General features: G+C 45.9%; 1 protein-coding gene across 15 annotated transcripts in view; it reads right to left on the bottom strand.

Moving 5' to 3' along the window:
* LOC144125168 (uncharacterized) overlaps window positions 1–25,818 on the bottom strand; it is a 264,663-nt gene that overhangs the window by 8,405 nt on the left and 230,440 nt on the right. For 11 of the 15 annotated variants that reach the window (XM_077658304.1, XM_077658306.1, XM_077658307.1 and 8 more), the window contains 9 exons: window positions 20,799–20,996; window positions 18,733–18,897; window positions 15,771–15,899; window positions 12,769–12,855; window positions 9,758–9,985; window positions 8,805–9,071; window positions 6,531–6,969; window positions 3,321–3,770; window positions 461–654 (listed from right to left, as the gene is read on the bottom strand). In XM_077658304.1, the coding sequence (XP_077514430.1) occupies window positions 461–654; window positions 3,321–3,770; window positions 6,531–6,969; window positions 8,805–9,071; window positions 9,758–9,985; window positions 12,769–12,855; window positions 15,771–15,899; window positions 18,733–18,897; window positions 20,799–20,996 (2,157 nt within the window). The remainder of the gene's footprint in view (window positions 1–460; window positions 655–3,320; window positions 3,771–6,530; window positions 6,970–8,804; window positions 9,072–9,757; window positions 9,986–12,768; window positions 12,856–15,770; window positions 15,900–18,732; window positions 18,898–20,798; window positions 20,997–25,818) is intronic. The other 4 variants (XM_077658313.1, XM_077658315.1, XM_077658316.1 and 1 more) reach the window with 1 other exon arrangement.

Genomic DNA, 25,818 nt, shown 5'->3' with positions numbered 1-25,818 from the left:
GAGCAGTCTAGACCGGTACAGATGAGCTTGAACCAAGATATCGATACAAATGCCGCAGCACAAAATCACCTTTATGCTTTCAATGCCTGGCAAAACTTGCTAGAAAAAGAAATGAAAAATGGCAAAAAAAGTTGCGAAACCTGTTTTCATTTCATCCATGGTGTCAAGGGACTAAGGTGGCAAATTCAACAATTATTTCACTGACCAATACATGCTCAATAAACGGAAAAAGAATGTAAAAGGATAAACATAACATGTACATCTGATTTTCTTTCTTGTTTGGTGTGAACGATGATGCTGTTAACTGCTGCAACTAAGTATAATTAATTATTGATGACAATGTTCTCAAATCAGCTGAACATCAGCTTGCATTTTCACATTCAAAAATCCAGGGTGGACAGAAAACTTTGGCCAGCTGAGTGCTCCATGGCAGTGGTCCGGAAGGCTTAGGCCAACTCACGTGCAGGCCCTCGCGGTATATCTTGGCCAGCAGGTCCCGCAGAGCTGGCGAGAGTGAACAGTCCTGGGAGGCACTCTCCTCCAGGGTGCCGGCCGAGACAAAGCTCGAGCTACTTCCATTGTCCGATGACGGGGTGCCCCCACGAGAACGCAGCATGGCAGCCATCTTGTGTGCCCTCAGCTTCAGCTTGGCTCCTGAGGGGAACATGAATAAACATATGGCTATGTGTCGACATTACAACCAATGTCTCTTTACAACTTCGCAACAGATGCCTCCCTGACTTGTCTTAATGCACTGTACACCTTACACCAAAAAACCAGCAGAAAAGAAAAATGAACACTGACACATAAAGCGTGACAATTAACAATTCTTGTTGTTAGTCCGTTAAAACAACAAGTTACGCACAACCAACTAGGTTCAGTTCTCCATTTTCTCCTTGTCTTGTTTTTACCTTCCTACCCCAAAACGTGATACTTCATAGTCTCATGTTCATAGTGCTTTGATAGCACTGGATTCAAATTCTTATGGATGCAACCACCAATACAGTATTTCCAGAACACTGGCTACTCCTGTTCTATGTCAGTTTTGGGGCTCAACGGCAGTTAAAACTGGAAGTAATGAACCTCCATTTAGCGAATTCCATGATATTACGAGGTTTATCAATTCCCCAGTGCCACCCCTATTGAAGTGTGTGTGTTTGCGAACTCCATGTAACGAATGTGTTGTGGTGGTTGACCTTGATGTAACGAATTCATCACGGCAACTATCTATTAACTATTCCTGCGTTACCGCATTTACACGACTGAAAGCCGACCTATTTTTCAAAATTTTAAAATCCACTGTGGACTTACAATCGAAACGAAAACATGGCACTATAAGTAAAGGCGAGACAAAAAAAAATAAAAAATACCAGGCATGCTATAGCGTGGTTGCATTTTTGCTGAGCGGCTCCGTTGCATCACTCTTGGTGCTAGCCTTGAGCAGCTGCTCTGTCAATGTGCAAAACCGGCATCCTCAACCCGCACGTGGCGGCCGATGGTGGCTGTCGATAAGCAGCAAACTGGCACCAGCCCACTCTTCACACGTGGCCGCAGACTGCGTCTGCTGATAAATGGCGGCAGCCCGATAACGCATTTGCATTCTAATTTTAATAGGCTCGTCAAAGTTTTTTTTCTGTTTACTTTCAACTGCACACTTGGTGCTCAAGGGAGTGTCGATAGTTGATGGAAGGGCCACTGCTCCAATCGCGACGGCACCGCTACACGGAAGAGCATCGGTGCCGGGGAGTGCCGGTAGCTGACTGAAGACCCGACGCCACTCACGCGTACTTTCTCTTTGGCTCTGACGCATTTGACTATTGCTGGCCACGCTTCACAAGTTTTTAATGTAGTGCTTCGTCATTCGTCATTTGTGCTCCGTGTCTGGTAAGCGAACGGCACTCGTTCACGGCTACATTCGAGATGGCTGTCATTCTTTATGCCGAAGAAACGAACAAGTGTGCGCTGGGCCCCAAGTTCGTTGTTCGCAGTGGCTGATACAGGTGTGGCAGCTGCAGCGAAGCAAAATTTTCAGCTGCTCCAAGTGATGTGATGTGGGTGTTTGCGAAGTGCGGGATTTCGCTGCACGACGATGTTAGAACGACGACCTATGGGACTGCAGCAGCGATCACGACGGCAGCGCTAGTGAGGACGATGACGCAAGTGTGGACAAGTAGTCCAGTGACTAATAAATTTTCGTCTTGGAATGTGCTCACGGGCGTTCCCGCATGCGGCAGCGGAGGCCGCAGGATAGTGCTATCGCGTTCTACTATTAAAGGCCAAGGGTAAACGACCTACAAGTTTTTTTTCTTTCAGAAATGTGATGTGGGGGTTTCAGAAACGTGATGTGGAAAGCAGTCTCCGCAGCTTTTGCTTTTGTAGCGTCACTCCAAGTGACACTACAACAGCTAATGTCCAAAAGCAGCACAAAAGAACATGATGCAGCAAAGAAGGCATGAGATAAGCAGTGTGCGCCCATTGCTGCTGCTTGGTGGCTCATGCGATTCAAGCGCTGACAGCAGACATGCGGCGGGAGAGGAGAGTGTGCAAAACACCAGGAACGAGAGGCAAGAAGTCTGTTTCCGAAGGCTACTGAGAATAAGCAGACCTAAACACCTTTCTTTTTTACGGAAGACGAGTACGCAGAAAGAGGAGGGTGCTTCCGGCTCCCCCCCTCTCTTATATAATGGTGGTTTATTGTGGATGTTTTTTAGGTCATTTCATTAAATTAATATTTCATATTTTTCCAGTTTTCACGCAAAAACTGGATAAAAATAAAACTTGCATGCAACGAAAAATTGCAGACTTTTCTTGATTTTGTTATATCCAGGCTGAAATGTGGCCCAACATTTTGTTCCCATATGCGAGTTTTTGGACTCTACAAAAGGTGCTGCTGCATGCAAAGCATCGCAATTCCAGTGATTCTGCTCATTGCTGAATACACGATAGTAAAAATAACCACAAATGAAATGGTGAACATTGCATAAATGTTTCTAACTGGGCAGTGTGTGGCACCATCATGACATTAATTTGGACACATATGGCTTGAGAGTAACAAACTAATAGGGCTGACAGGGGACTAAAAAAGTTAATTCAGCAGTAAAACAAACATAGAACAAGATATAGGAGAAGGAAAAAAGCTTTGTCTTGTTCAGTGCCTTTTTTTGCGAGTTAAGTGGCTTTTGCTACTTTCCCGCCCATCATGACACAGGTGCCAAGCACACACAAGTGTGTGCTCAAAGATGACAGTGATGATCATGATGTTGCAATGCACATCCGCCACCCGCTCACATGGAGCGATTGAACATATGGTCAAGACTCACGGTCCAGCTCATCCCGAAGGGCCTCCACCTCGCGCAGGTGCTCTGTGCGAAGTGCCTGCATCTGCTGCGTGTGCTCCTCCCGCAGTCGCCATGCCAGCTGCTCCTGTAGCAGCGAAAGGCGTCCTTTTTCAGTCTCCAGCTGTGCTCGCAGGGTCGCCTCTGTCCTCCGCATCTGTTCCCGGTGCGCAGCGTCACGCTGCATTGCCTCTGCCTGGGCCCTTCGCAGGGCTTCTGACAGTTCGTCCCGCTCCCGCTGGAAACCTGCCTCTGTGGACAGCATGCGCTGGTCAGCACGGACCGTCAGAAGCTGCTCTTTCTCTTCTAGCATTCTGGACATCTCGGTTCGTAGGTGGGCCAGCTCTGCCTGGTGCTCCTGCCGAAGGCGCGTGATGACCTCTTCCTCCTTGGCTGAACCACTCGTTTCTTCTTGGGCAGTGGCGTTGCCTGTGGCTGAAAGTGGCAAAGAAGTGGGCTGCAGCATTGCGAAAGCCAGTGAAAACTGTGCGCATGTGGTGTTCAACACACTGATGATGCACATGGGCTGTAAGTGACACCACAGCGGAGGGTCCCAGATTAATTTCAACCACTGGTGTTCTTTAGCATTGCATTGCATAAGTTTCTGCATTTAGCCGCCATCGAAATGCGGCCACCGCAACTGGGACACAACCCTCTGACCTTGGGCTCAGTAGCTAATGCCACAGTCACTGAGCCACTGCGGTGTATAGGCAAGGAAGACTACTGCAGCATCATCATCATCATCATCCCGACTTGCGTCCACTGCAGGGCAAAGGCTTCTTCCATGTTTCTCCAATTAACCCTGTCGTTTGCCAGCTGTGCCCACCATATGTCCGCAAACTTTTTAACCTCATCCGCCCACCTAATTTTCTGCTGCCCCCTGCTATGCTTGCCTTCTCTTGGAATCCACTCCGTTACCCTTAATGGATGTGGTGATCGCAGGTGAAATTTTTTTATATTTTATTATAGAGCACTGAAATCTGGCATGCTCAGTGGGAAGTCCACTGAATGCTTAAATATAAACTTTCACTGCAATGTTTTCAATATTTTCGACATTATAAATTCTTATATGCTTCATTGCTATAGCAAACCTGCACAAAGCCAGGAACGAAAAAAAAACACGGTAGGAGCTTGCAGCCACTCTTTTAGATTTACCCCCCAAAAAAGATTGATGCAGCGACATTCTCCAATAATTTTTAGTAGCCTGATTTTTTTTACACAATGTTATATCCAGGCTTGCGTGATGCACTCATTATCATCATGTCGAATTAGTGACAGACTGAAAAAATGAGAAAGTAATTAAAAAATATATGAATATCACTGCATAAAGAATTTGTAAGGGACACAATGCAAACAAACTGCATGAAAATCCATGAAGCCACTGTCATTATATGCTTTCTGCAAGCACAGCAGTCAGATAAAAAAGCACTTTTCAGGAAACTGGCATTTTGGTGGAGATTTCAGCCAGTTTTTTTGCTACGTACAGTCACAAAAACAGCTTCTGAAGTCATTTTTAGGGTGTTTTCAGAATAATATTAAAGATACCTTGTAGGTACGAAATCTGGTGTTTTCTAAAATTCGATTTTTTTCTCGAGATTTTCGGGATTTGGAAGCTGTGTCCTCTCTGAAGTGTTTAAGTGAAGTGAGAAATTTCAGCTAAATGAAATCAACGATACAAAACTTAGGCTGCCTTTCTCTTTAGCTTATTGGTATAACTGGTAAACAAAAGAAAACAAGTTAAATAACTGTAAGACGGGGGGGTTTATTGAAAGGAACTAGGAATACGGGAGCAGCAGTTCTCCCCCTCTGGCGTAAAAGTGACAGTGATAGTTAAACCACTTTTTCAAGCATTGCTAAAGCAAAGCTGCCGATTCTGTGTACTATCAGCAACAAATTAAATGCAAACAAGAGAACTGAAATGATATTAGAGAAAATACCAGTGAGGTTGATTAACACTTCTAAAGGACAGTCTTCGTGTCTTTAAGTGAACTTGAGCTGCACCTGAATTGAGCTTCTCCAGATAAGACTTTTTCATTTTGCTTTTTGCATTTCAACTGTCCTGCTCATGTTTCAATTATTGCTAATAGTACATGCAGCAGAAAACTGTTCACTTCCAGTAACGTTTGAATGAAGTCTGCTGTATGTGTACATCACTTAAAGCTTGCCTCAACTAGGGTGCAGTGATGATAAGAGCAAAAGCTCTGAAATCAGATCACAAGAATACACAAAAAAATTTACAAATGAAAGAGGCAGTCAAGGATTTGTATGCTGTCCATAGCTGCTTGGGCAATTATAGGCCTGTAGTATCTTGAAATTATTAAATAAGCGGTGTACTGATTGTGCACTGCATATTCAATATAGACACATAAATGCATATCTGTAAAGGGATGCAAGCCCTCTACCGTGCAGAACGCTAGCATATATATAGTTAGGAAGGCTGCATACCATCTTCCAAGCAGTGTGGCTATGTAAAGACGAGTCGTCTCTTCAGAATAAGAGAAAGAGCATTAAGAGACGATTACCAGTGAGGCACGAAAAAGTAGTGAAATTCCACTTGGGCTTCTGAAGAGCACTGTTTGATATGCCCTGCACTTCTGAAGTGCAAAAAAAATGTTTTTGCTAACAATGCATGCTCATAGTGCTCATATTGCCACCACCTATGACCTGTCAAGCTTCAAGTCTGCAATCAAAGCCCATCATCCCAGCCTTCTCACCTAGCAACTTCTTAGCCATGTTACGCCTATCCCTCATGTAATGTACCGGCTTCTAGGGACCTCTGAGGTACAATAAATAAATCAATTACTGCAATGCTCCTATGCAGACTGGCATTTATTTAACACAACACCAGTGGCCATTTCGCATGCAGATGTAATCATCGTCAGCTGCAGCTGTGTGCAAGCAGCTTGTCCTCTAACAGGTTTCATTTCTTCTGGTCACGGAAATGAAACCTCCCAAGAATAAAAAGAAAGTACCCCTTTCCTCAAGATCTGCCCATTTTTTTGGACACCGCCAGAATCCTTCCTGATACCCATCTTATACAATCACAAGTACAACATGCACATGTGCTATGGCAAACATGCGATTCCCCAGCTGACTCCTGCAATGTGCCTAAACTGCAAAACATCTCTTGCTGAGCTAAAACGCTAAGCATGCTGGAATGGCATAAGATCATTATGCTCTTGTCCGTACACTCACCTGATGATGATCTCGCCCCGTGCTTGCCTGACCACTGCCGCTCCACTGCCTTTTTCAGCACAGCTACCTCAGCTTCATGCATTTTACATAGCCGAGTCACTTCTTCCGCGATGCGATGGTTCACCAAGCTGCGTATCTCTTCCTGGGTCCACGGTGAGCTGTCCCCAGGGTCCCTGCCAGATGTCTGCTGCCATGCATCACGGGTAAGCTGCATCTCTTTGTTGTGGTTCTCCTGAAGCGCCGCCCTTTCAGCTTCAGCCTCTTTCCTCAGTCTGGCAAGCTCCTCTGTGTGCTCCCTTGTGAGATCCGCACGCAGTTTCTCAAGGGAGCGCTGCATCTCATCTGCGTGCGCTTGCCTCAGTTGTCGCTTCTCCTCGTCGAATTCTTGACGAAGGGCATCCATGGTGCTACGGTGCCGTGCATCCAGCGCAGCTGTTTCCTGCATCAACAAGACAAGACAGCCCCTTATCAGGAATATGTCACTGAAGTGAAATAGGCCCCGTTCAGCCTATTACTTCGTTAATTTATTTTTTCTTACTGCCTAAATTTGCTCATTGACAAACTCTTTCAGGTATTCTTGTGTGCATTTGAACATTAAATCTTGATCGACCCTTCAAGTGAATTTTCACTGCAAGTGCTTACATGAGGCTTCTGAAAAACATTACTGCAAAAACCAATGCATACTATGGACCCACATATAAAACAAGATGTACTTTAGAGATAAGAAAGTATAATGAGAGTGAGAAAAGCTCCCTGAAAGCATTTATAAGCACTACATTTCGTGCATTAGTGATCGTCGCTGTCTGGCCAGCTGTCTTCCAGAGTCCCTTGTCAGAAGTATTGTCCCGTAGAAATAATGGGTGCGTGAATATTCTAAACTTCGAATACGAATCAAATGTATTCGTTATTCCGTTCATATTTGATCCAAGAAAATCCTGAATATTCGAAAATTTCTGAGTACGTGGCCACAATCGAATGCTGCGTCGACTTTCATAAATCTGACTGTGGCAAAACCACAACATCTGGGCAAATAAACCGAAGACCAAGTTTAAAGTGCCAGGGAAACAGTACAAAGGCATCCTCTTCACCATCTCTTTCTTTGTTTGTCGCGTGGATCGATCACACTCGGGCGCTTCTAGGCTTGGGCCACTTGCGAAATTCCATAAGTGGGCTTTCCCACGTACCACACGTAATGGGGAACAAGATAGCCGACCACCCACTCTGAACAATCCCAATGCGAAAGCGCAGATCCTTCCATAATGTGTTGCATATTTAACTACCACACCCATGGCGCTCATCTTGTCATCTTCAGAACTGTTCTAGCGTAAGCTCTGCCAAATCGTTTTGGTCAACTGTGACATGCAGGAAAGCCCACTTGAAGAATTTTGCTTGGGCTCTCAAAGGAGGATGGAGTCTGTGTCATCGGCAGGGTAAATGATTGTGTAAATACCCGCCTACTGCATGGCGCATTGCAACTCACGCACCTCTGATGTATGCGCAATGGCAGACATGATGACAATGGCGGATCACTCCCGCTAGGCCAAGTAATAGCCAGGCTGAGTAATTTCGGTTTCTGAGCTTCACTGCCAGCCTGCGGCGACGGCAGCCGTGCATTTGCCATCTGTTGGGACCGAGCTGCATTCCGCTTTTGAATGCTGAGTGGCGCGTCGCTTGTCATTTCTTTGTGTCTCGAAGTTTCGACTCCAATGTGCATTTCCCTCGCTTACATCGCATTGTTCTCCCAGCATGAGGAAACTGCATGCTCGTCGCAGGGGCTTCATTTCATTTTCGCATACTTATTTTTTTTCCCGGGGCGCTGAGCATTTTATAGATCGACCTTTGTATAATACGGGCATTTTTGCTGGTCCCATGGCATCCAAATTAAAGAGGTTTTACTAGCAATCATGTTATTTTTATTTGCCGGACGTGTCAATTCATGAATCTCAATTTGTTCCTCATTCTGCATGACCACATTACAGGTTGCATACTGCTGTGTGGTTCATTCAAGCAGTATATATTTCTGTGTACATGATGTTTTTTTATATGGCTCTGAGTCAGTCAGTTTTGTTTAATTCAGTCGGAAAGACGATCCACTATTTTGAAAAAAATAAGGGCAACATCTTTTGACAGTTATTAGATTCGATATTTGAAGCCGTTCCTTCTTCATATTCCTATTCGATTCACGTTATAAAATTTAAATACTTGCACACCCCTATTTTCGATTGAACATCCCACAATGTTTGTGCAGCCAGTGCTGTCAAAGGAGTAACATGCCTGCTCAAGGTACGATGCCATCTCCTTCTCAAGGTCGGTGCGGTTCCAAGTGCGCAGTCGTGCGTGCAGCTGGCACTGACGCTCCAGGTCGGCGGTGCGCTGGGCCTGTGCCTGCTCCAGCCTCTGCCGCTCAGCCTCCAGGCGGCCCCGCCAAGTCTCCTCCAGCAGCCGGATCTCCTCGTGGTGCCGACTCTGCTGCTGCTCCCGCTCGGCCGACACCGCCTTGTTCAGTGCGGCTGCTGCCTCGTCCTTGGGTATGCTCCGCGACTGCATGCGGGAGGGAAGGAGGTTGCAGCAGTGGTTGAGTTGCAAGTGTTCCTGCTGGCTGGCCAAGTGGAGGTAAACCAGTACAGACAGGCAAGCGCAAAGTAGTCCAATAACCACTCGAGCTTTTGGTCTTCTGACTGTGGCCCAAAACCGGAGGAGAAGTACAGAAGCGTTAAAATTAAAACTGGACCAGAATGAAGCCTCAGTGCTATAGGAATGTTTTGACAGGTGAACCTGCCTCCCGCCTATTACACCCCCATTACCAACTCTCATACCGTCAAAGGGGCTTCAGGGGGTTTTTCTAATATTTTGATATGATAGTCACATCACATTTTAGAGCCCCCACAGTGGCAGCAGACCCATTTTTGACAAAACAGATGTCCTGCTCCGCCGTGCATAACAGCATACAAGATGGTGATGGAAGTCTTTTACAAAGCCCCGTGTCCGCATGCTTAATTAAGCTCTCGCAAAAAGAAACTGATTATCTCCAAAGCTCCTCACACAGTACGTTTCTGTTTGTCAACTGTGTTAGTTTTTGAGGTGGTTGTTACTATGTGACAGTACAAGTTTTGTGTTCCAATAAACCGGCTAAAAGAGCGTAGCATGTTCCGTCTTTTTCTCTTATTACCTTCTTGTCCGTTTGTAAAATTTGCGCCTCACCTTGGCTTGGCTTGGCTAGTGCTTACCAAGGTGTCCCTCAGTGCAAGGACCTCTTTACGGAATGCCTCCTGTGTCTTGGCATGCAGCTGCTGGGCCTCGTGCAGTCGTAGCCGCAGCCGTCTCACATCAGCTTCGTGTGCTTCACGTGCGCGGGCCAGATCCTGCCTCAGACGCTCCTTCAGCTCACTCAAAGTGTGTTCCCGTGCCACCAGATCATCTTGCAATGAGCAAATCTTGTCACGCAGTGGAGACACCTACAAAAGACCGAGAATCTTATTTTTCTTCCATCAGATGAAAAAACAATCCATCCTCTTCTACCTAAACTCAGTTTCGTAAGAAGTTGGTATGCTGCTTGGTAAGTTACGTTCAAAAAACAGCACAAAGACAAGGACAAACTAGACACAACGAAGCGCAGCTAGAAAGTTGTCTGCTCCACTCTGCCGCTGGTGACGGTGCTGTTGAACACTCGAAAAAAAGGGGGAAAAAATGCGTGCACTCAAAAATTCAATAAATGTTCACTGAAATTGCATCAGGTAGTCGAGATCTACTTCAGCGCTTAAATACTCAACGGCACGGCTTATGAAATGCCTCATTAATACTGTCCTGCCTGGCACATTTTTTTACTCCTCAAAAAAAAGTGCTGTTATTCCCAGCCTTCTGCTGGGAATAACAGCGTGATGTGCTTCTTTCTGTCTGGAATCTGTCTTCTCAGCTTCTGTGCATGTTTCATGCGTTTCCAGTTGATGTCAATTGCCTAGTACTATTTCTGATTTTTTTTTGGTTTTTTTCCCATTTTTCACATGCCACATAAACACCTGTAAGGGCTACACCCTGTTTTCGGCAAGGAAATATATAAAGAAAGATAATATCCCTGTAAGGGCTGCGCCCAAACTTTCCACGACCCACGCGGGAACAGCCTTCGAAATGCACGTGCCGTGGCCTCCGCGATGAGCTCCGGCTGCGAGCGCAGGTCCTCTTGATTATGGAGGCGACGCATGCGCAGAGGAGCTTCCTGGTGCCGCCTACGGATGGCGCCCAAGGCCGCCACTCATCACCACCATCATCATTAACTTTTTCTTCCGCTGCGAGCTTTCGCTATCCGTATCGGCATCAGTATCACCAGCTCCAGCCTCTTGAGGCTGTCAAAGGCACGGCGGTTGCGGGAGTTGTGGTAGCGTGTTAGTTCACCGCAGCTGTGGCTTTCGGACCGAGCGTAGCAGTTTCAGCACGATGGGCAAGCACCTTAACAGCTACATGGCTGGGAGCTTTCTGTGGAACACAGAAAGCGCGCGGCAGGCAGGAAATTCGACGTCAACAAGAAGTGCGCCCGATGATGGTGCATACAAAAGGATGCATTGAGGCACACAAGCTGCAAAAAGCGCACTTTCCGAGCCAAGCCGTGCGTTTCCTGAACTGGAAGAAGAGCTGCCCCTTTAAGTGATGGAAGTGCGGAACAACGGCTATGCGTTGACAGTGGACATTCTGCGCGACTTCTTGTGGGACTTCTTGCGCGCTTTCTGCAGCTTGTGTTCCTCAATGAATCCTTTTCGTTGCACCATCATCGGACGCACTTCTCGGCCACATCGAATTTCCTGCCTGCCGCGCGCTTGCCATGTTCGACAGCAAACTCCCAGCCGTGCAGCTATTAAGGTGCTTGCCCATCGTACTAAAACTGCAATGCTCGGTGGCAGCCCGCGAAATCTACAACTATGGTGAACACGCTACCACAACTACCATGCCTTTGACAGCCACAAAAGGCTGGAGCTGGTGATACTGATGCCGATATGACTAGCAGGAGCTCGTGGCGGAAGAAAAAGTTGACGATGATGATGATGATGAGCCGCGGGCAGCACCTGGAAGCTCCTCTGCGCATGTGTCGCCTCCGTGATCAAGAGTACTTGTGCTCGCAGCCGGAGCTCATCGCGGAGGACACGGCGCGTGCATTTCGAAGGGTATTTCCGTGTGGGTCGTGGAAAGTTTCGGTGCAGTCCTTACAGAGATATTATATTTTTTTTAATATTTCCTTTGGGAAAACAGGGTGCAGCCCTTAAGTGCGTTTATAAGGTTTATCAGGTGGTTTATAAGGCCCTTCCTTCTGTTAGAGGCTGTCACATATTATACATTTAATGGTAACTTTGTCCAACACACAACTTTATTCCTTTTAACAGTTGACATTTATTACAGTGTTAACACATCCCGCTACAGTGAACATCTGCTAACCATAGCCTTGGAGAATCTGCACACTTTTGGACAAACTAAGCCGCCTCGGTGGCTCAGTGGTTATGGCGCTCAGCTGCTGACCCGAAAGACGCGGGTTCGATCCCGGCCGCGGCGATCAAATTTCGATGGAGGCAAAATTCTAGAGGCCCATGTACTGTGCGGTGTCAGTGCACGTCAAAGAACCCCAGGTGGTGTAAATTTCCGGAGCCCTTCACTACGGCGTCCCTCATAGCCTGAGTCGCTTTGGGACATTAAACCCCCATAACCATAAACCAAAACTTTTGGGCAAACTAATGTCACAGCATAGTGCTCATTAATAACTTGCAACAATGAACTTTCCTGAGGTGTGATTCCCACTTCCCGAATGAGACAGAAATAGAGGAAGAGAGAGAAGGAGGATGGAGAAGAAAAAAAAACTGTCAGCACGCATGGCCCACACACCTAGCTACTGCTCTTGGCTTAGTTGAGAATTTTACAAAATTCTGACAGCTGCGTGGACCTCAGCTGAGCATGCAGATAAAGGAAGCTTAATTTTGGCATGCAGGAGCTATACAAATTCACATAAACTGGCTTTCAGTTCCACACAAACTACCAGGCAGCCAGTGCTTGCAAGAGAATACTGTAAGCGAGGGTGACAGTTACAGTTCTAGTCTCTGATGCATGCGCTCTCAACAGAGTCAGTCAGGCTAAGGAATGCAGTAGTTGGGACAAAATGCAATGCCATACGATGCAACGATTTATTTTTAGTGGCAAGACTTCAGGCCGTTACCGGTCATTCATGCCTTTGTTTGACGATGACGGTTTCTCACCCCCTTACCTGTGCTTCGACTGCGTGATGCAAAGCATCAATTTCTTCGTCTTGCTCCTGCAGCCTGGACTGAAGTTCAGCCATGTCCTGTTGTTGCTGCATGGGAGAGGCAGTGTAGAAACATCACCGTAGTGTGTGGACCAGTGCCGTTGGAATGTTGCAAAAGCGTTTGCTGGACTCGGAGGTGATGGGTTGAAAGTTGCCTTGTGACAATCGTGAAAACTTTTTCTTCTTCAATTCATGCTGTAGCCCTTACAACTCACACTGCCTTGCCAAGGTACAGATGTCCATGGACACATTTTTCCAGGGGACATGAGCACTCTAGACAATTGCGGGGGATGTCTGTACACTCCTTTCACCAAGCACTTGGTCGAGTTTGAATGTCCGAACATGTACTACTCCCAAAGCATTCTCAGCTAATCATCTGCAGACACTACCGCAAGCAGTGGGTATCGCAAGGCACGAAATATCGAACACCATGGTATTTGTTGCACATACATGCAAGTTTAAAGGGTGGTATGTGCATCAAGTTTTTACTGAAGAAGGAAAAACAGTGCAGAAACATAGGACGAAGAACACGACAGCAAAACGCACTGACTATCAATTCGTTTTTATTCTGCCAGAAGCAAAATATATAGCTGGAAAAAACATCTAAACAGCCAAAACAAAAACATTATAACCTTGACACAGAAGATGCAATCATTGCAGGTGCTTTGTACAAATAAAAAGGATGGATAACCTAATTTTTTGTCAAGCAGTTTGTATTTCTGCACTGTTTTTCCTCCTTTAAGATGTACCAACTTGCCCCAGTATCCGCCCTAACATAAATTATTGCATGGCCACCTTTAAAAATAGGAAATATAGAAACCAAGGCATCAGGAGGGAATCAAATTGAAATACAAAGGCTCCAAAAACTCCCTACCGCACCAGAAACTAAGCATTCTTCACTTATACCACCACTGATTTTCAAGCACACTTCCGCAATTACAGTGCAAGATAAAGCACTGGAGACTCCAGGAAGCTATATATATAAAAATAAAGGAAACTCAACTGATTTTGTGGCTTCAGTGAGCAAAACAAGTTAAAAAAAAAAGTAAAAGCGGAGCCCATCGCAAATGGCAGCAATGTTTCCACAAAAGTACATAGCTGTCACAGGCAACAAAAAATGTAAAAAAAAGTGATCCTATGAGGCAACAGCACCACGCTGTGGAGCCTGAAGAGCAAGCAAAGAAGCACTGACAAGAGTTTTCAAGCCAGGACACAAGGCAGTAGCAGTCAGGTGAAGGCAGAACTGAGATATCAATGGCATTTAAAACAGAACATTTACAACAGTATGTGCCATGGACAATTACAAGACTTCATGCAATAAGTGTCTACACTCCAGACCTGCTGCTTGCAGTACGGGAAAGGCTGTATGAAAGTTATAACAGATAGTGCACAACTAAGCCGCAAATTAATTAAAATCCAATGGCAATATCAGTCAGACCGTGGCAGCTGCTAAAGTTTTGACATGATGGCAATGAGGCTGACTGAAAGCATTTCCACTGCAGTAAAAAAATCGATAAAAAGAAAGTGCTTGAGATAAAGAAAAGAAGCTCTTGAATGCTGCCAGACCAGCACATATCAGCAAAGATCTAAGTCATGCAAGTTGCCAAAGTGCCTGCTCCCCTTATGTTCAAAAACCTCCTGCTCAAAAACCATCCCAACACAATATTGTGAAAAACAAAACGTTGCTTTACAAATAATAAATTCAGCCACTTTTTGCTGCATAAAAATGAGGAGCTTACTCATGCATAAACATGACAAAATAAAAAACCACGGCACAATGTCATTAACCTAAGCCAAGACAGCTCGCGGTTCCAAATGGCTGCCAGCCACGTGGGCTTACATCTGCCTTTTTCATTCTGTACTTAAAAGCAAAAAAATAAAAATGTCCTCAATCTTGCCCTCTCTCCATTTTCGTCCCCAACAGGTCGCCCTCCTAAGTTGAACCCTCTCACCTAAGTATAAATAACAGAGAAAAAAAAAACACTTTCAAATGCAAAATAAAGCACAGAAAGCAAAAAAATGCAGAATTTGGGCCTGACCGTTTGCCTTGGCTTCCCACGATGAAGTCGAAACGCGTCCAGCCAGTCACAAAACATATCTCGGTGTTGCCCAAGAGTCGCTGTCCGTGGCGGCACTGTCTAGCACACGCACGTGCAGCATGCCAAATGCTCTCTAATGGTGTTCACGGAGTGAGAAACCCTGGCACGCAGAACAGCCGAAGTTTCCAGAAAAGTCCCACGTGCTGGCCAAGACTGAGAAGCAGAGCAGCGGCAGCAGAGGAGGCGGTGCCGGCCTCATGGCTGACGGCGACCGCGAGCAAGAGGGGTGCAAACAGGGTGGCTATTTTTGCACCACTGGCCCTCTGCCCCCTTGTCTGAGCTCAAATTAGCCACGGAGTGAGGAGGAGTGAGGAGAGAGGAACTCGCCTCGAGGCAAAGCCAGCAGGTTGCGCACCTGATGTTACCATAAGTAAATGGACTTTGCACAGTACTGCTACCATCCTTCACCAGGTTGCCAACTCGCGTTGTCAATCCACAAGACTGCCAAGATCCTTGTCTTTGCATTTCCTTTTTTAATGTGCACACCAAAAAGCATATCTTCAATCTACTAGAGGCAGCAAGGAATCCCATTTTTACCACAGTCAAGTGTTTACACTTCACTGAGAACAAATCGGCACGAAGAAGTGTGTACGCTTGACTAAGGGGGGTGGAGAGGTAAAAACAAATTATGCATGCATTTTGCTTTTTTTTTTTTCCATTCTGTGACATACTATTTCCCGACTAATTCTCAGGGTAGCCTCTGCAACCTTCCAGCACCTGCCCCGACTACTCAAGTTTCTGTCCTGTGCCTGCTTTCTAAGGGCCAGAGCTTAAGCTTGGCAAGCTCGAGCTAATCTGCACATCCCATACAACAGTGCTGCCCAGCAAACCACTCCAGAATCCAGCTGGACTGCCAATGCTCACCTTGGCAGTGCGTGTTGCCTCCAGTTCAGCCTCCAGCTCCAGGGTCCGGACTTTTTGCTGAGCGGCCTCCAGTTCCAACAGCTGCTGCAGTCTCAGCTCTGTCATGGTCCCTCTCGTGCTCACAGGATTCTGCAGCGGTTCAGAAATGCCACACGGGGACTCAGTCAAATGCACCATTTACATACAGGGCCGCCTACAAAGCTACTGCCTACAAGAGACTAGCCATATCCCTAGTGAGATGTGCTCCTTGTTAGTCAGACTGGGCTTTAACTGTTAGAGGCATCAAATTTTTGGTTGTGTGTCCGTTCCTTGTGGTTATGGGATGTAACTGGGCCTGGGTTCCTCATTCTGGCTCTTGCAGATGGCTAGCATATGTGTTTAGTGAAATAAATCAAAACAGCAGCAATTATATCGCAGTTTTTCTTACACCTCACATAACCTAAAGTCCACTTACACGTCACTGAAACAGGATGAGAGAAGAAATTCAATTATAAATTAATTATAATTATAAATTATTTACCAGGCAGCATCAAATTAAATGCAGTGATCCATGTATATTTAATGCGTTATGAACCTTTCCAAGGAAAAAAAAAAAAATCATGCAGCCAAAAATTTGATGTCTGAACTTCAAATTTCTTCTCCTTCCTCTGAATTATTGGCATGTGCAAGCCATTCCAGGAGATACAGCAAAGCATCTATGTGCGCCTCTACTGCCAAAATCAATCAGAATGCCATTTACTCGAACACAAATCACACGAAGACCTTAGTGACCATAAACATGAGTCAAAGCTGGCCTGCATGCAGCATTTATACTAATGAAAGTAAAGACGGCGCCACTCCATGCACGACTGCTATTCTTGGCCATCACAATGCATGTATTATTTCACATGATTGAATTAGTTGCATATAGACCGCAACCATTGTTGCCACAGTCCCATGAAAGCTTGTCATGATGCTTATTTTGTTAGTCTACCACAATAATCAGTGCTAAGCAAGATGCTTTGCCGTGGTCTTAAGGTATTTCTTTCATAATGGTTTAATAATATTTACAGTGCCAGCACACTGGTACATTTGTATTAGTAGTGTCATCAGATTAGCATATAAGTTTCAAATAAGATCAAAAGGAGCATTACAGTTAAACCTGGATGTAACGAACCTCTATATAGCAAATTAATCAATATTATGAGGTTTCTCAATTCTCCAGTTCCACCCCCATTGAAGCGTGTGTATTTGATACCTCCACAAATGAAGGTGTTGTGGCAGTTGACCTAACTCGCTATGGCAATTGTCTTTTAGCTTGTACCGAGTTATGAAATTTTGCAGTGAAGTTTCAGGACGATAAAAGCACGAACTAACATGAGAGGAGCGTCTGTGATCACAACGAGTGGGTGCAGTTGACGCAATGCACCATGCTCCAGCGCTCTATCTCCACTGCTTTCGCTTTTGGAACGCCATACCATGTGGCACTACGAAAATTCACGCTCAAAAGCAGTGAAAACCAATAGAAAAAAGCAAAAAACACACAGCATGAGCAGTGGGCATCTATCGTCGCCGCGTGGCTGCTCGCGCGATTACGGTGCCGATAGCTCTCGCGCATCGGGAGTACGGACGGCGCGCCAGCGACACAAGGCGAAGGGTCCGTTTCAACAGCGGCGGGCAAACAGGGAGAGGGAAAGAAGCACGTGTCTTCGCGGCCGGTCTACCTGCGGAGGCGCGACCGTGTGCGGTTTCCTCTTTCTCTCTGCGGTGCCCCTGCCTCCCCCACTTTCTCCACCTTACTCGCGAGCCGCATCAGAAGTGGTGGCAGCTGCTGCAGCAGTCGCGCTATCAGCGTGATCGCAAAATGTTTCTCCGCGTTAATAACTTCGAGTTACAGGGTTTTCTGTACACATTTTCACGGTGATTTCACCTACATTTATTGCTTATTTTGGTCTCCATTCGGTACTGTCCTTTCGAGTCTGCTCACGAAAACTGCATATAACGAAAAATCTCGGACTTTTTTCAATTTCGTTACATCCAGGCTTAACTTAAAGTTGACTAGTTTTGGCAGATAAATAGCAATAGTATTTGTGCGTGTGAAGCTTATCTTGCAGATAAGTTATCATTCAGTTCATTTGCTGCTGAACGTTCCAAGTGTGCAGCTGCAATATTTTCCAGCATGAAGGCTATATGGTGGTCATACAATTAAACACCACCTAAACACCAAAACTACGCCTCGTCCCCTTGACCCGATGTGCCTTCCACACCTTCCAGCCCATTTACCCCCCCCCCCCCCCCCCCCCTTCCCCTCTAAATTCAGATCTATTGAAGTTCCACTGCTGTACTGATGCTAAAAGACATTAAGTTGAGCAGAACAATTCTGCCATGCCCATTTCTTGCAGCCCATGTCAGCAGAAATGGGTGGCAAAAACGCTTTATGAGAAGGCCGTTGATATGATGACTTGAGATATGAAATAATATTCAGCAAGGCAGCATGAGGTGCTCCCAACATATGTATCATTAAACATGGGAAGCACAGTTTCATGCATCTGGTTATCCAAATAAATAAATTTCTTTCCAGTCTGGAAAAAAAGAAAAGAAAATCTGCACACGTGTATCTGCACATTTCTTTATTAATAGCCATGGAGGGCGTAAAGATCCAGGATATTAATCATCGTTATTAATCCTCGCCACCAGTAGTGATGAGAGCTGCGATTACCATAAATGATGATAGTAACACTTCACGAGAGAATGTTGGCACCGTGGCCTAAAGGTTAGTGCTGGGGGGTAAGGGTAGAGGCAGTGCCCAAATGCAAGCTGTACCCAAAGACGAATCATTTGTGCCAACCTGGCAGGCATTTAATGGCACAACGGAGGCTATGACAGCAGAGTGCAATGCGCAACCAAAAAAATTAAGCAGCCACTGGGTGAGGAACACAGGGGCTGAGGGTGAATGAGAAGGTGCAGCAGAGACAACAGCCACCTGTGCGTGCTGGGGAGGAGAGGAGGAGCGGTGGGCCTCGAGGTCTCGGGTGAGGGTGCCCATATGGTGCGACGGCCTGAGCTGTTCCCGCTGCCTGGCAACCAGCTCGCGCTGGGCTTCGAGTTGGCTGTTGAGGCTGGCCACCTGCTCATTGCTCAGCTGCAACTGTGCCACCACCACCATCACCACCACCACCAACACCACCAAGTCACCGACACGGAAGGAAAGAAACAAAAGAGGCATGCGTGTAAGTGCAACAGAAGTGAACGCAAACAAAAACAAGAAGAAGCAGTGTGCAATAAAAAGAGGCAGCAATCGGACTGCCCCGCTTGCAGTACGTTGAGCCAGTCACCCACTGGCTGGTTGGTATTTAAGCTGAACACACCAGACCATGTAATTCTGCATTCCACATCCTTCAAGAGTTCCAAGAAGAAAAATATTTTCCTGAACATAACCACATGGCACTGTCACAAATGGTTCCTCTGCACTGCTCAAAAAGTCAATTGCGACTGGAAGCTGCAAGCGTTGATCTAGACACCAAGTACGACTGGTGATTCCTTCTCTGCAGCAACTGCTCAAACACGTAACAAAAAATCAGCAAGGTTTTATTTGACTGCAGCACTACAACACTGATCACTCCACTGACTGTGCTGTGACCAAGCTCTTGTTAATAAAGAGAAAAAAAAAAAAATTTGCCCCAAAGAAGCTCACTATGGTTTGTTTTGCTGAATCTTCTTGAAACAAAGCATGAAAAAGAAAAAACGAGTGAAATGGTAGATGATTTGTTTTGCCTTGATGAAAAATTCATTTTTATTTCCACTAGTGGGGCAGGTTACTTTATTAAAAGAATATAACAGGTTTATTGGGTTTAATGTCCCAAAGCGACTCTGGCTAGGAGGGATGCTGTAGTGAAGGGCATCAGAAATTTCGATCCCCTGGGGTTCTTTAACGTGCGCTGACATTGCACAGTATGTGGGCAGGTGTAATATTTACAGCAGGTACTTCAAGACACAGCTTGCAGTTTGACACGTAAGGCTGCCACACGGCTGTTAACACATCATGATACCTGTGTGTGTGATGGCTGCGTGCATGTGAACATTAGGTTGCCTCTGAGTGCCATGGCTCCAACCACTTGAGCCAGACCTAGGCCCTGTTACTGACGGTTGACAATGACACTGAGAGCAAGAACTTTCTGAAAAATAACCGCTAGAATGTGAACACCACTGAACTGAGGTAGCATCTATGATATAGTCATTTGCTTGAGCAGCACAGCAAGAACACACAGAGTGGAAAGCTCAACAGCAGGCATGCAGAGTAAGTCAGGCATAAGAAAAATTTGGAAGAGACATTTAAGCTCTGTCTCAACGGTATGAAGTGATAGCATTTATAAGTTAATGCCCATATATGTGGAACTGGTCATTTTTGAATTTGCATTCATAGATCCCTGGGAGTCTTCATACCCTTTCTTGTGCAGTAGTTAAGTGAAGCCCCGCTGCCCTGTGATGGCAGGTGCTGTCACCAGTGGGGCTTGTGCAACCGAGGTTGCTCTCCCTGAGCAACCTCTTGTGACCAATCATTAATTTAACTGCCACCTGCCAAGGTGGTCAGTCAGTCTGCTCACAATCTGGTGGGCAGGTTGTGATGATGCCACAGGGTCACATGACCTAGGTGGCCCATCTAAGTTGTTTCTCCGGGGATTTTTCGCTCACAACGCCGCCAATGCTGGATTTTCTGCAGAACAGGAGCCTTAACGCTATCACATAAAAAAGGAATTACAGTAGTTGTAGATGGTAGCACAGAATGCACGCTTTTTGTGCAGCGCCTTGCTGTAGAACCGTCAGCAGAACAACCTCCACGTTGGCTCTGTGCGTCATGGTGTTAATGAGATGCCTCGCACATCAAAGGCACAAGAAAGGCATTGAAACAGCAATATTTTCAGCCCCCTGTGCATCTGACGTTCAGGACATCCCAGCTGCTTGGAGTTCCTGTGACAACACTGCACTGTGCCACAGAGTGAGAGGTTCCCCCCCTTGATGCATTCTCAACTCTCCTCCCTTGGTGCACACCTGGTGTTCAGTAACCTCGCGGGCCTCCTTCTCGCGCAACAGGTCCTGGCGGAGCTCGAGCAGCTGCTGCCCCACGGGGCCTCTGCCACTTGGGGAGAGCCCCACCCGATAGTCCTCCGCATGTGCCTTCATAGTGGACAACTCCAGCATCTGCAGTTTGGTCTCTTCTTGCAGTGCCCGCTTCTCCCGCTCCAACTCCTGCACAGCACAAGCACAAGGAAGGTCATCACACCTGTCTGCTGCTTACACCTGCCATATCAGAGCACGATCATTGAAGGGTGGCTATAGTACGCATGGTATGTGGAGTTTAACTTTCCGAACCACAGTGGAGTCCTTTAGACTAATTTCAACCACCTGGGCTTCCTCAACATGCACTGATATTTTGGGATAGTTGGTGCATACTTGAATTGGTGAAAAAATAGCGCCATACCGTGCAAACAGCAAGAAAAAAATGAGGACGAGACACTGGCGCGCCTGTGCCTTGTCTCCTTTTCTTCTTGCGGTTTGCATGGTATGGCGCTATTTTTTCACGAATTCAAGAACACATGGGTATGTTGCATTTCCCCTCCATCAGAATGCAGCTGCTGTGGGCAGGATGCAATGCCATTGCGATATTTGGTGTGGCATTCGAATATCATGGCCACTGAGTCACTGAAGAGTGCTCACACTTACCACCCTGGCAGTTCTCATGCACCATGTCTTAGGCACCGTGTGAAGTTTAGTTTCTGTCTGACCACCTGGCAGTGTGTTTTGTGTGCGTGATGGTATCGACGCCCTGCTGGCTTCACAAGGCCAAGATCAGTAACTGAGATGAGGCGGAAAATGAAAGTGCTAAACAATCCCAACTGGCCAAAAGGTGACCCATCAGGTAGTCGAATTAGTCTGGTGTACTCATCTTCTCTCCGAGACACCCCTGTCATGCAGAATACTCGTCCACTGTCTGGTGTAATCAGCGTGCTCAAGCGTCATGAGGTGAAGCCAGCCAAAAAGGCCACTTGCGACAAAATCGCTGTTGTTCACTCACTTTTACGGCAGCCTGTATTGGCTTTAGCACCACAAAGAGGCGATAAATAATTTCAGTAGCTCTCTCCCTGTCCTTTACAGCAATATTCCTTCAATACCCATTTTCTAGGTGCTCATACCGTTGTGGGACGCAGAAAAAAAGAGTGTGTGTTGACGAGGATGGCTAATATATTCAGTTGGTAAACTCATAATCAGCCGCGTTGGGGTGCTCGGCGTGCATGCTTAGGGCTCGCTTGGAGGAAAAATGCAGGGGATGGGAAGAGACCCCTTTTGATATTTAAGCCCGCTTTTTGAGGCACCCAAGATGACATGGGCTGTGATAAGAGAGGGCGCATAGCAACAATTCCATCCGGAGTACTCATTTTGGAAGGGTTTCCCGCATTATACTTGGTTTGGTTTGTGAGGGTTTAATGTCCCAAAGCAACCCAGGCTATGAGGGACGCCATAGCAAAGGACTCCGGAAATTTCGACCGCCTGGGGTTCTTAACGTGCACAGACATCGCACAGCACACGGAAATTCGACCGCCGTGGCCGGGATCGAACCCACGTCTTTCGGGTGAGCAGTCGAGCGCCACAACCACTGAGTCACCGCGGCGGCTCCCTGCATTATGCACAAGGATGCTGGTCACTATGGTACTAGCACACATTTGCAGTAGGCTAAATGCCAGCTATGCTGTCCTCAGTCAACACAGTGGTAGGTAAGCCTACTGGCGTTATACAGTTGCGGCCAAGGGGATCTATGGGTATAATGAATTATCGTACTTACTCGTGTAATGAACCGACTTTTTTTCCAGAAAAGTTGGCATCAATTTGGGGAGGGGTGATTACGCGGGGGGAAAAAGGTTGACTGACTTTTTTTTTCCAAAAGGCATTTTCACTACCGACCTTGAGCTCGCCCAATCGCTTGAGAGTCTGAAGGTCCTGCTTCCTTCATAGCATTTTAGTGGAGAGGATGATTTATAGTGTTCTGGTTAAACTGCTATGCTCCCCTCTCATGCCTGAGCACTCGCTGGCTCTCTAAGCATACATCGGCGCAGCAGGTGCTCCTGGCAAGGGTGCACAGCGTCTTAACGCTCCGCCAAGTTCGCCCAGTGCGCTACCTCCGCAGGCGCTCTCGCTCAAGGATAAAGACGCCGTGATGGTATCGGCGCGCAGCACGTCATGCTGCCAATGTCTGTGCTGCAGACAGTGCGAAACTGAGGAATGCGCTAAGGAAAGCTAACTCTAAAAAAAATTAAAAATTCTCAACAACATAGGTTGGGGTGGATTCGTTACACAATTAAATACGGTCAATATGTCTATAATATGGATACAGCGAGGCCTCTGATATCATTATAGTGAAGCTCATATGTAATAGCAATATCCCTCTACACTTTCCTTGGTCCCAAGAACTGCTGGCTTCTTTCAAGCATACCCTGACGAGCCTCTCATCTCTGCTATTCCTTTTCAATGTAACGCATTAATATCAGAGGCTGCTGAGTTATATTTAACGGTATTTTGGAGCAGTAAACAACCCCTCAACGGATCTTATCCCCCCACCCACCAAAAGAAACAAGAAAAGCCCAAATATGCACTGACAATCACCCACGAGCAACGATTCCTCTCTGCAAGCACACATGACACTGGTTGGCATACTGAGAGGCCCAGAAAACCTAACCTGTTAAAATATGTTCCCACAATCTTGGCCTTGAAACAGCTGGCTTCTGGTAATTTTTAAATGCTAAGGCACCCACACAGAAGAAAGCCTAACCGTACAGAGATGTGACTGCCGCTGCTGTACAAGAACAGCTCAATGAATTGGCAAATGGTTGTACTTACAGCTACCACAGCTAATGGTGAAACTACTGTCCGATCAAATGCAGAAATGGTGCTAGCAATAAGCGTCAAAAAATGCTCAGGGGGTGGGCATTCAGATAGCAAAGAATGAAACATGAATGCAAACTATTTCAGTAAAATTAAATTAAGGTTTGGGTCCTCTCCTTATATTTCCATATGCGGAAAAGGTTGAGGGAGATGCCACATCAAAGGTGGCAAACTACCACACGCAAAATGCAAGAAAGGATCTGCAAGATGTTTCCCAGATGTCTCAATATACACCATAAGCCCATCACTGTGAAGAGTCGGGTCCCGATTTCCATCACACTATCAGCAAATATTCTGCTGGCTCTAATAGAGGCCCTTGTCAGAAACATACAGAGAGCATTAAAAAGAAGCCCCTTCTACCAGCCTAACTTCCCACACAAGCAATTAATTCGGCAACTGTCAAGCTAGTTGTGAAAGGGCCCATTACTAGACCAAAAACAAGAGCTCATAACCTCATACAAAGCTATAAAACACTTGAGATAATTGCTGGAATGGCAATCGTTCCTCTGTAATCCAGCTTAGGCTACAGGATGCATAATTCTTAGAAATACATGTTCACTAATTCTGTCTCATTCTGCCAAAGAGCACATTTTTCCTTTCTTCTTTAAAAGCCCAAGTAAAATTCTGCCATTCTGATTAACATATCATTTAAGCCCATTGAAGTTCAAAAACTGTATTAGTGAGCCAGATCTCAGGCTTGTCTTGTACTGAGGCACCAATACTGACTCTTTCAAGGAAAACACAGCTCACTGTTCATCACATCTGCACAGTAGAGAGACTGCAATTGCAAGTCTTGAGAAAGGAAAAACCAGAAGAAGGAAAAAAGAAATCTGAACAGCAACAGCCATTTATAGATTGAGGTAGAGTCAAGCCACATGAAGCCAGACATTAGAACCAAGTTAAAAGAAAATACACAAGGGAGGCAGAAAAGCTCACACAAACAAGACATCCACAATTCCAGCCATTGCAAGTGACGACAGATGGTTGCTAGGTGCGTTGCCAGGTAAACAAGCTGCGAGTGTAACCATGGAAATGGGAGGAAGGCCAGCTGGTATGAATTCAGACACAGTGCTCTCAGAGACAAGAACAGGAGCCGCCATAATACGCAAAACACAAGTATGCAAACTGAGGCAAACGTTTATGCATGGTGGGACTCATTGGTTATCTTCATATCAGTCTTATCTGATTCTTATTTGATAATCTTTCATGCAGCTGTGTTGAAACAAAAGGGGCATGTGAAAGCCATTTTGGCAGTACTTTTGTTTGTAAACTTCTACCCATCTTTCCACATACTGCAGCCTCGTTCCTCGCGTTAAATTCATGCTCTTCTTTTTTTTTTTCTTTTTGTGCCCGCAAATCTGACGCTCGCGTTAAAATTATGGTCGGGAAAATATGGTAAATAAGACAAACCATTACAGCCATAAAACAGCACACAGACAACCTACCAGGTCCCAAAAAATATCAACAAGGTTATCCTCTACAGCAGCTGAACAAAACAAACTGCCAACTCAAGCCACCGCTAGATAGCGCCTCCTTTCACTTGAAGCATGATGGTAACGGCGCTCGATAATAACGAAACCGGAACTGCAGATTTTGACCGAAAATTGTTTGGATCTGCATGTAATGGGAAGTGGAAATTTGGCATGCTAAAATAAGGAAAAAAAAACCCATGTATTTATACACGGGTTTTTACTGTAAATGAGGCTACTTGCATTAGCAAGACTTATCAGCTTCTCGACTTCAGAATGGCAACTTCCAGAGTGCCAATGTTTTGAGGAAATCATTCAACTTGCTCCTCGCTCTAGCCTTGCATACAACAGCATCTAGCCAGTTATACTCAACACTGTGCACGAGCCCGTCTTGCACCGGTCGGACAGTTTCCTAGTCACACTGGTAGCAAAACCCACTGTAGACACCATACCTTGAGAAAAAAAAAAAAAGAATGCACAAGAACGGTACAAAATTTTAATTTGTGCTGTACAAACAGAGCTGCTAAAATACAATTAGGCATTTCCCAGTAGCTGATGCCAGGGACCGTGTGTTAAGCATGTTTGCTGGCTTCCGGCAAGTCAGTCATGGGGATGGCCAGATTTCAAAGAGGTGTTTTGCAAATGGTGTGCTGAAATACCGTATT

Source organism: Amblyomma americanum, chromosome 3, assembly GCF_052857255.1.
Source record: "Amblyomma americanum isolate KBUSLIRL-KWMA chromosome 3, ASM5285725v1, whole genome shotgun sequence".
NCBI lineage: Eukaryota > Metazoa > Arthropoda > Arachnida > Ixodida > Ixodidae > Amblyomma > Amblyomma americanum.
Note: the sequence above shows the minus strand (reverse complement) of the source record. Positions and strands in the feature narration are given on the sequence as shown.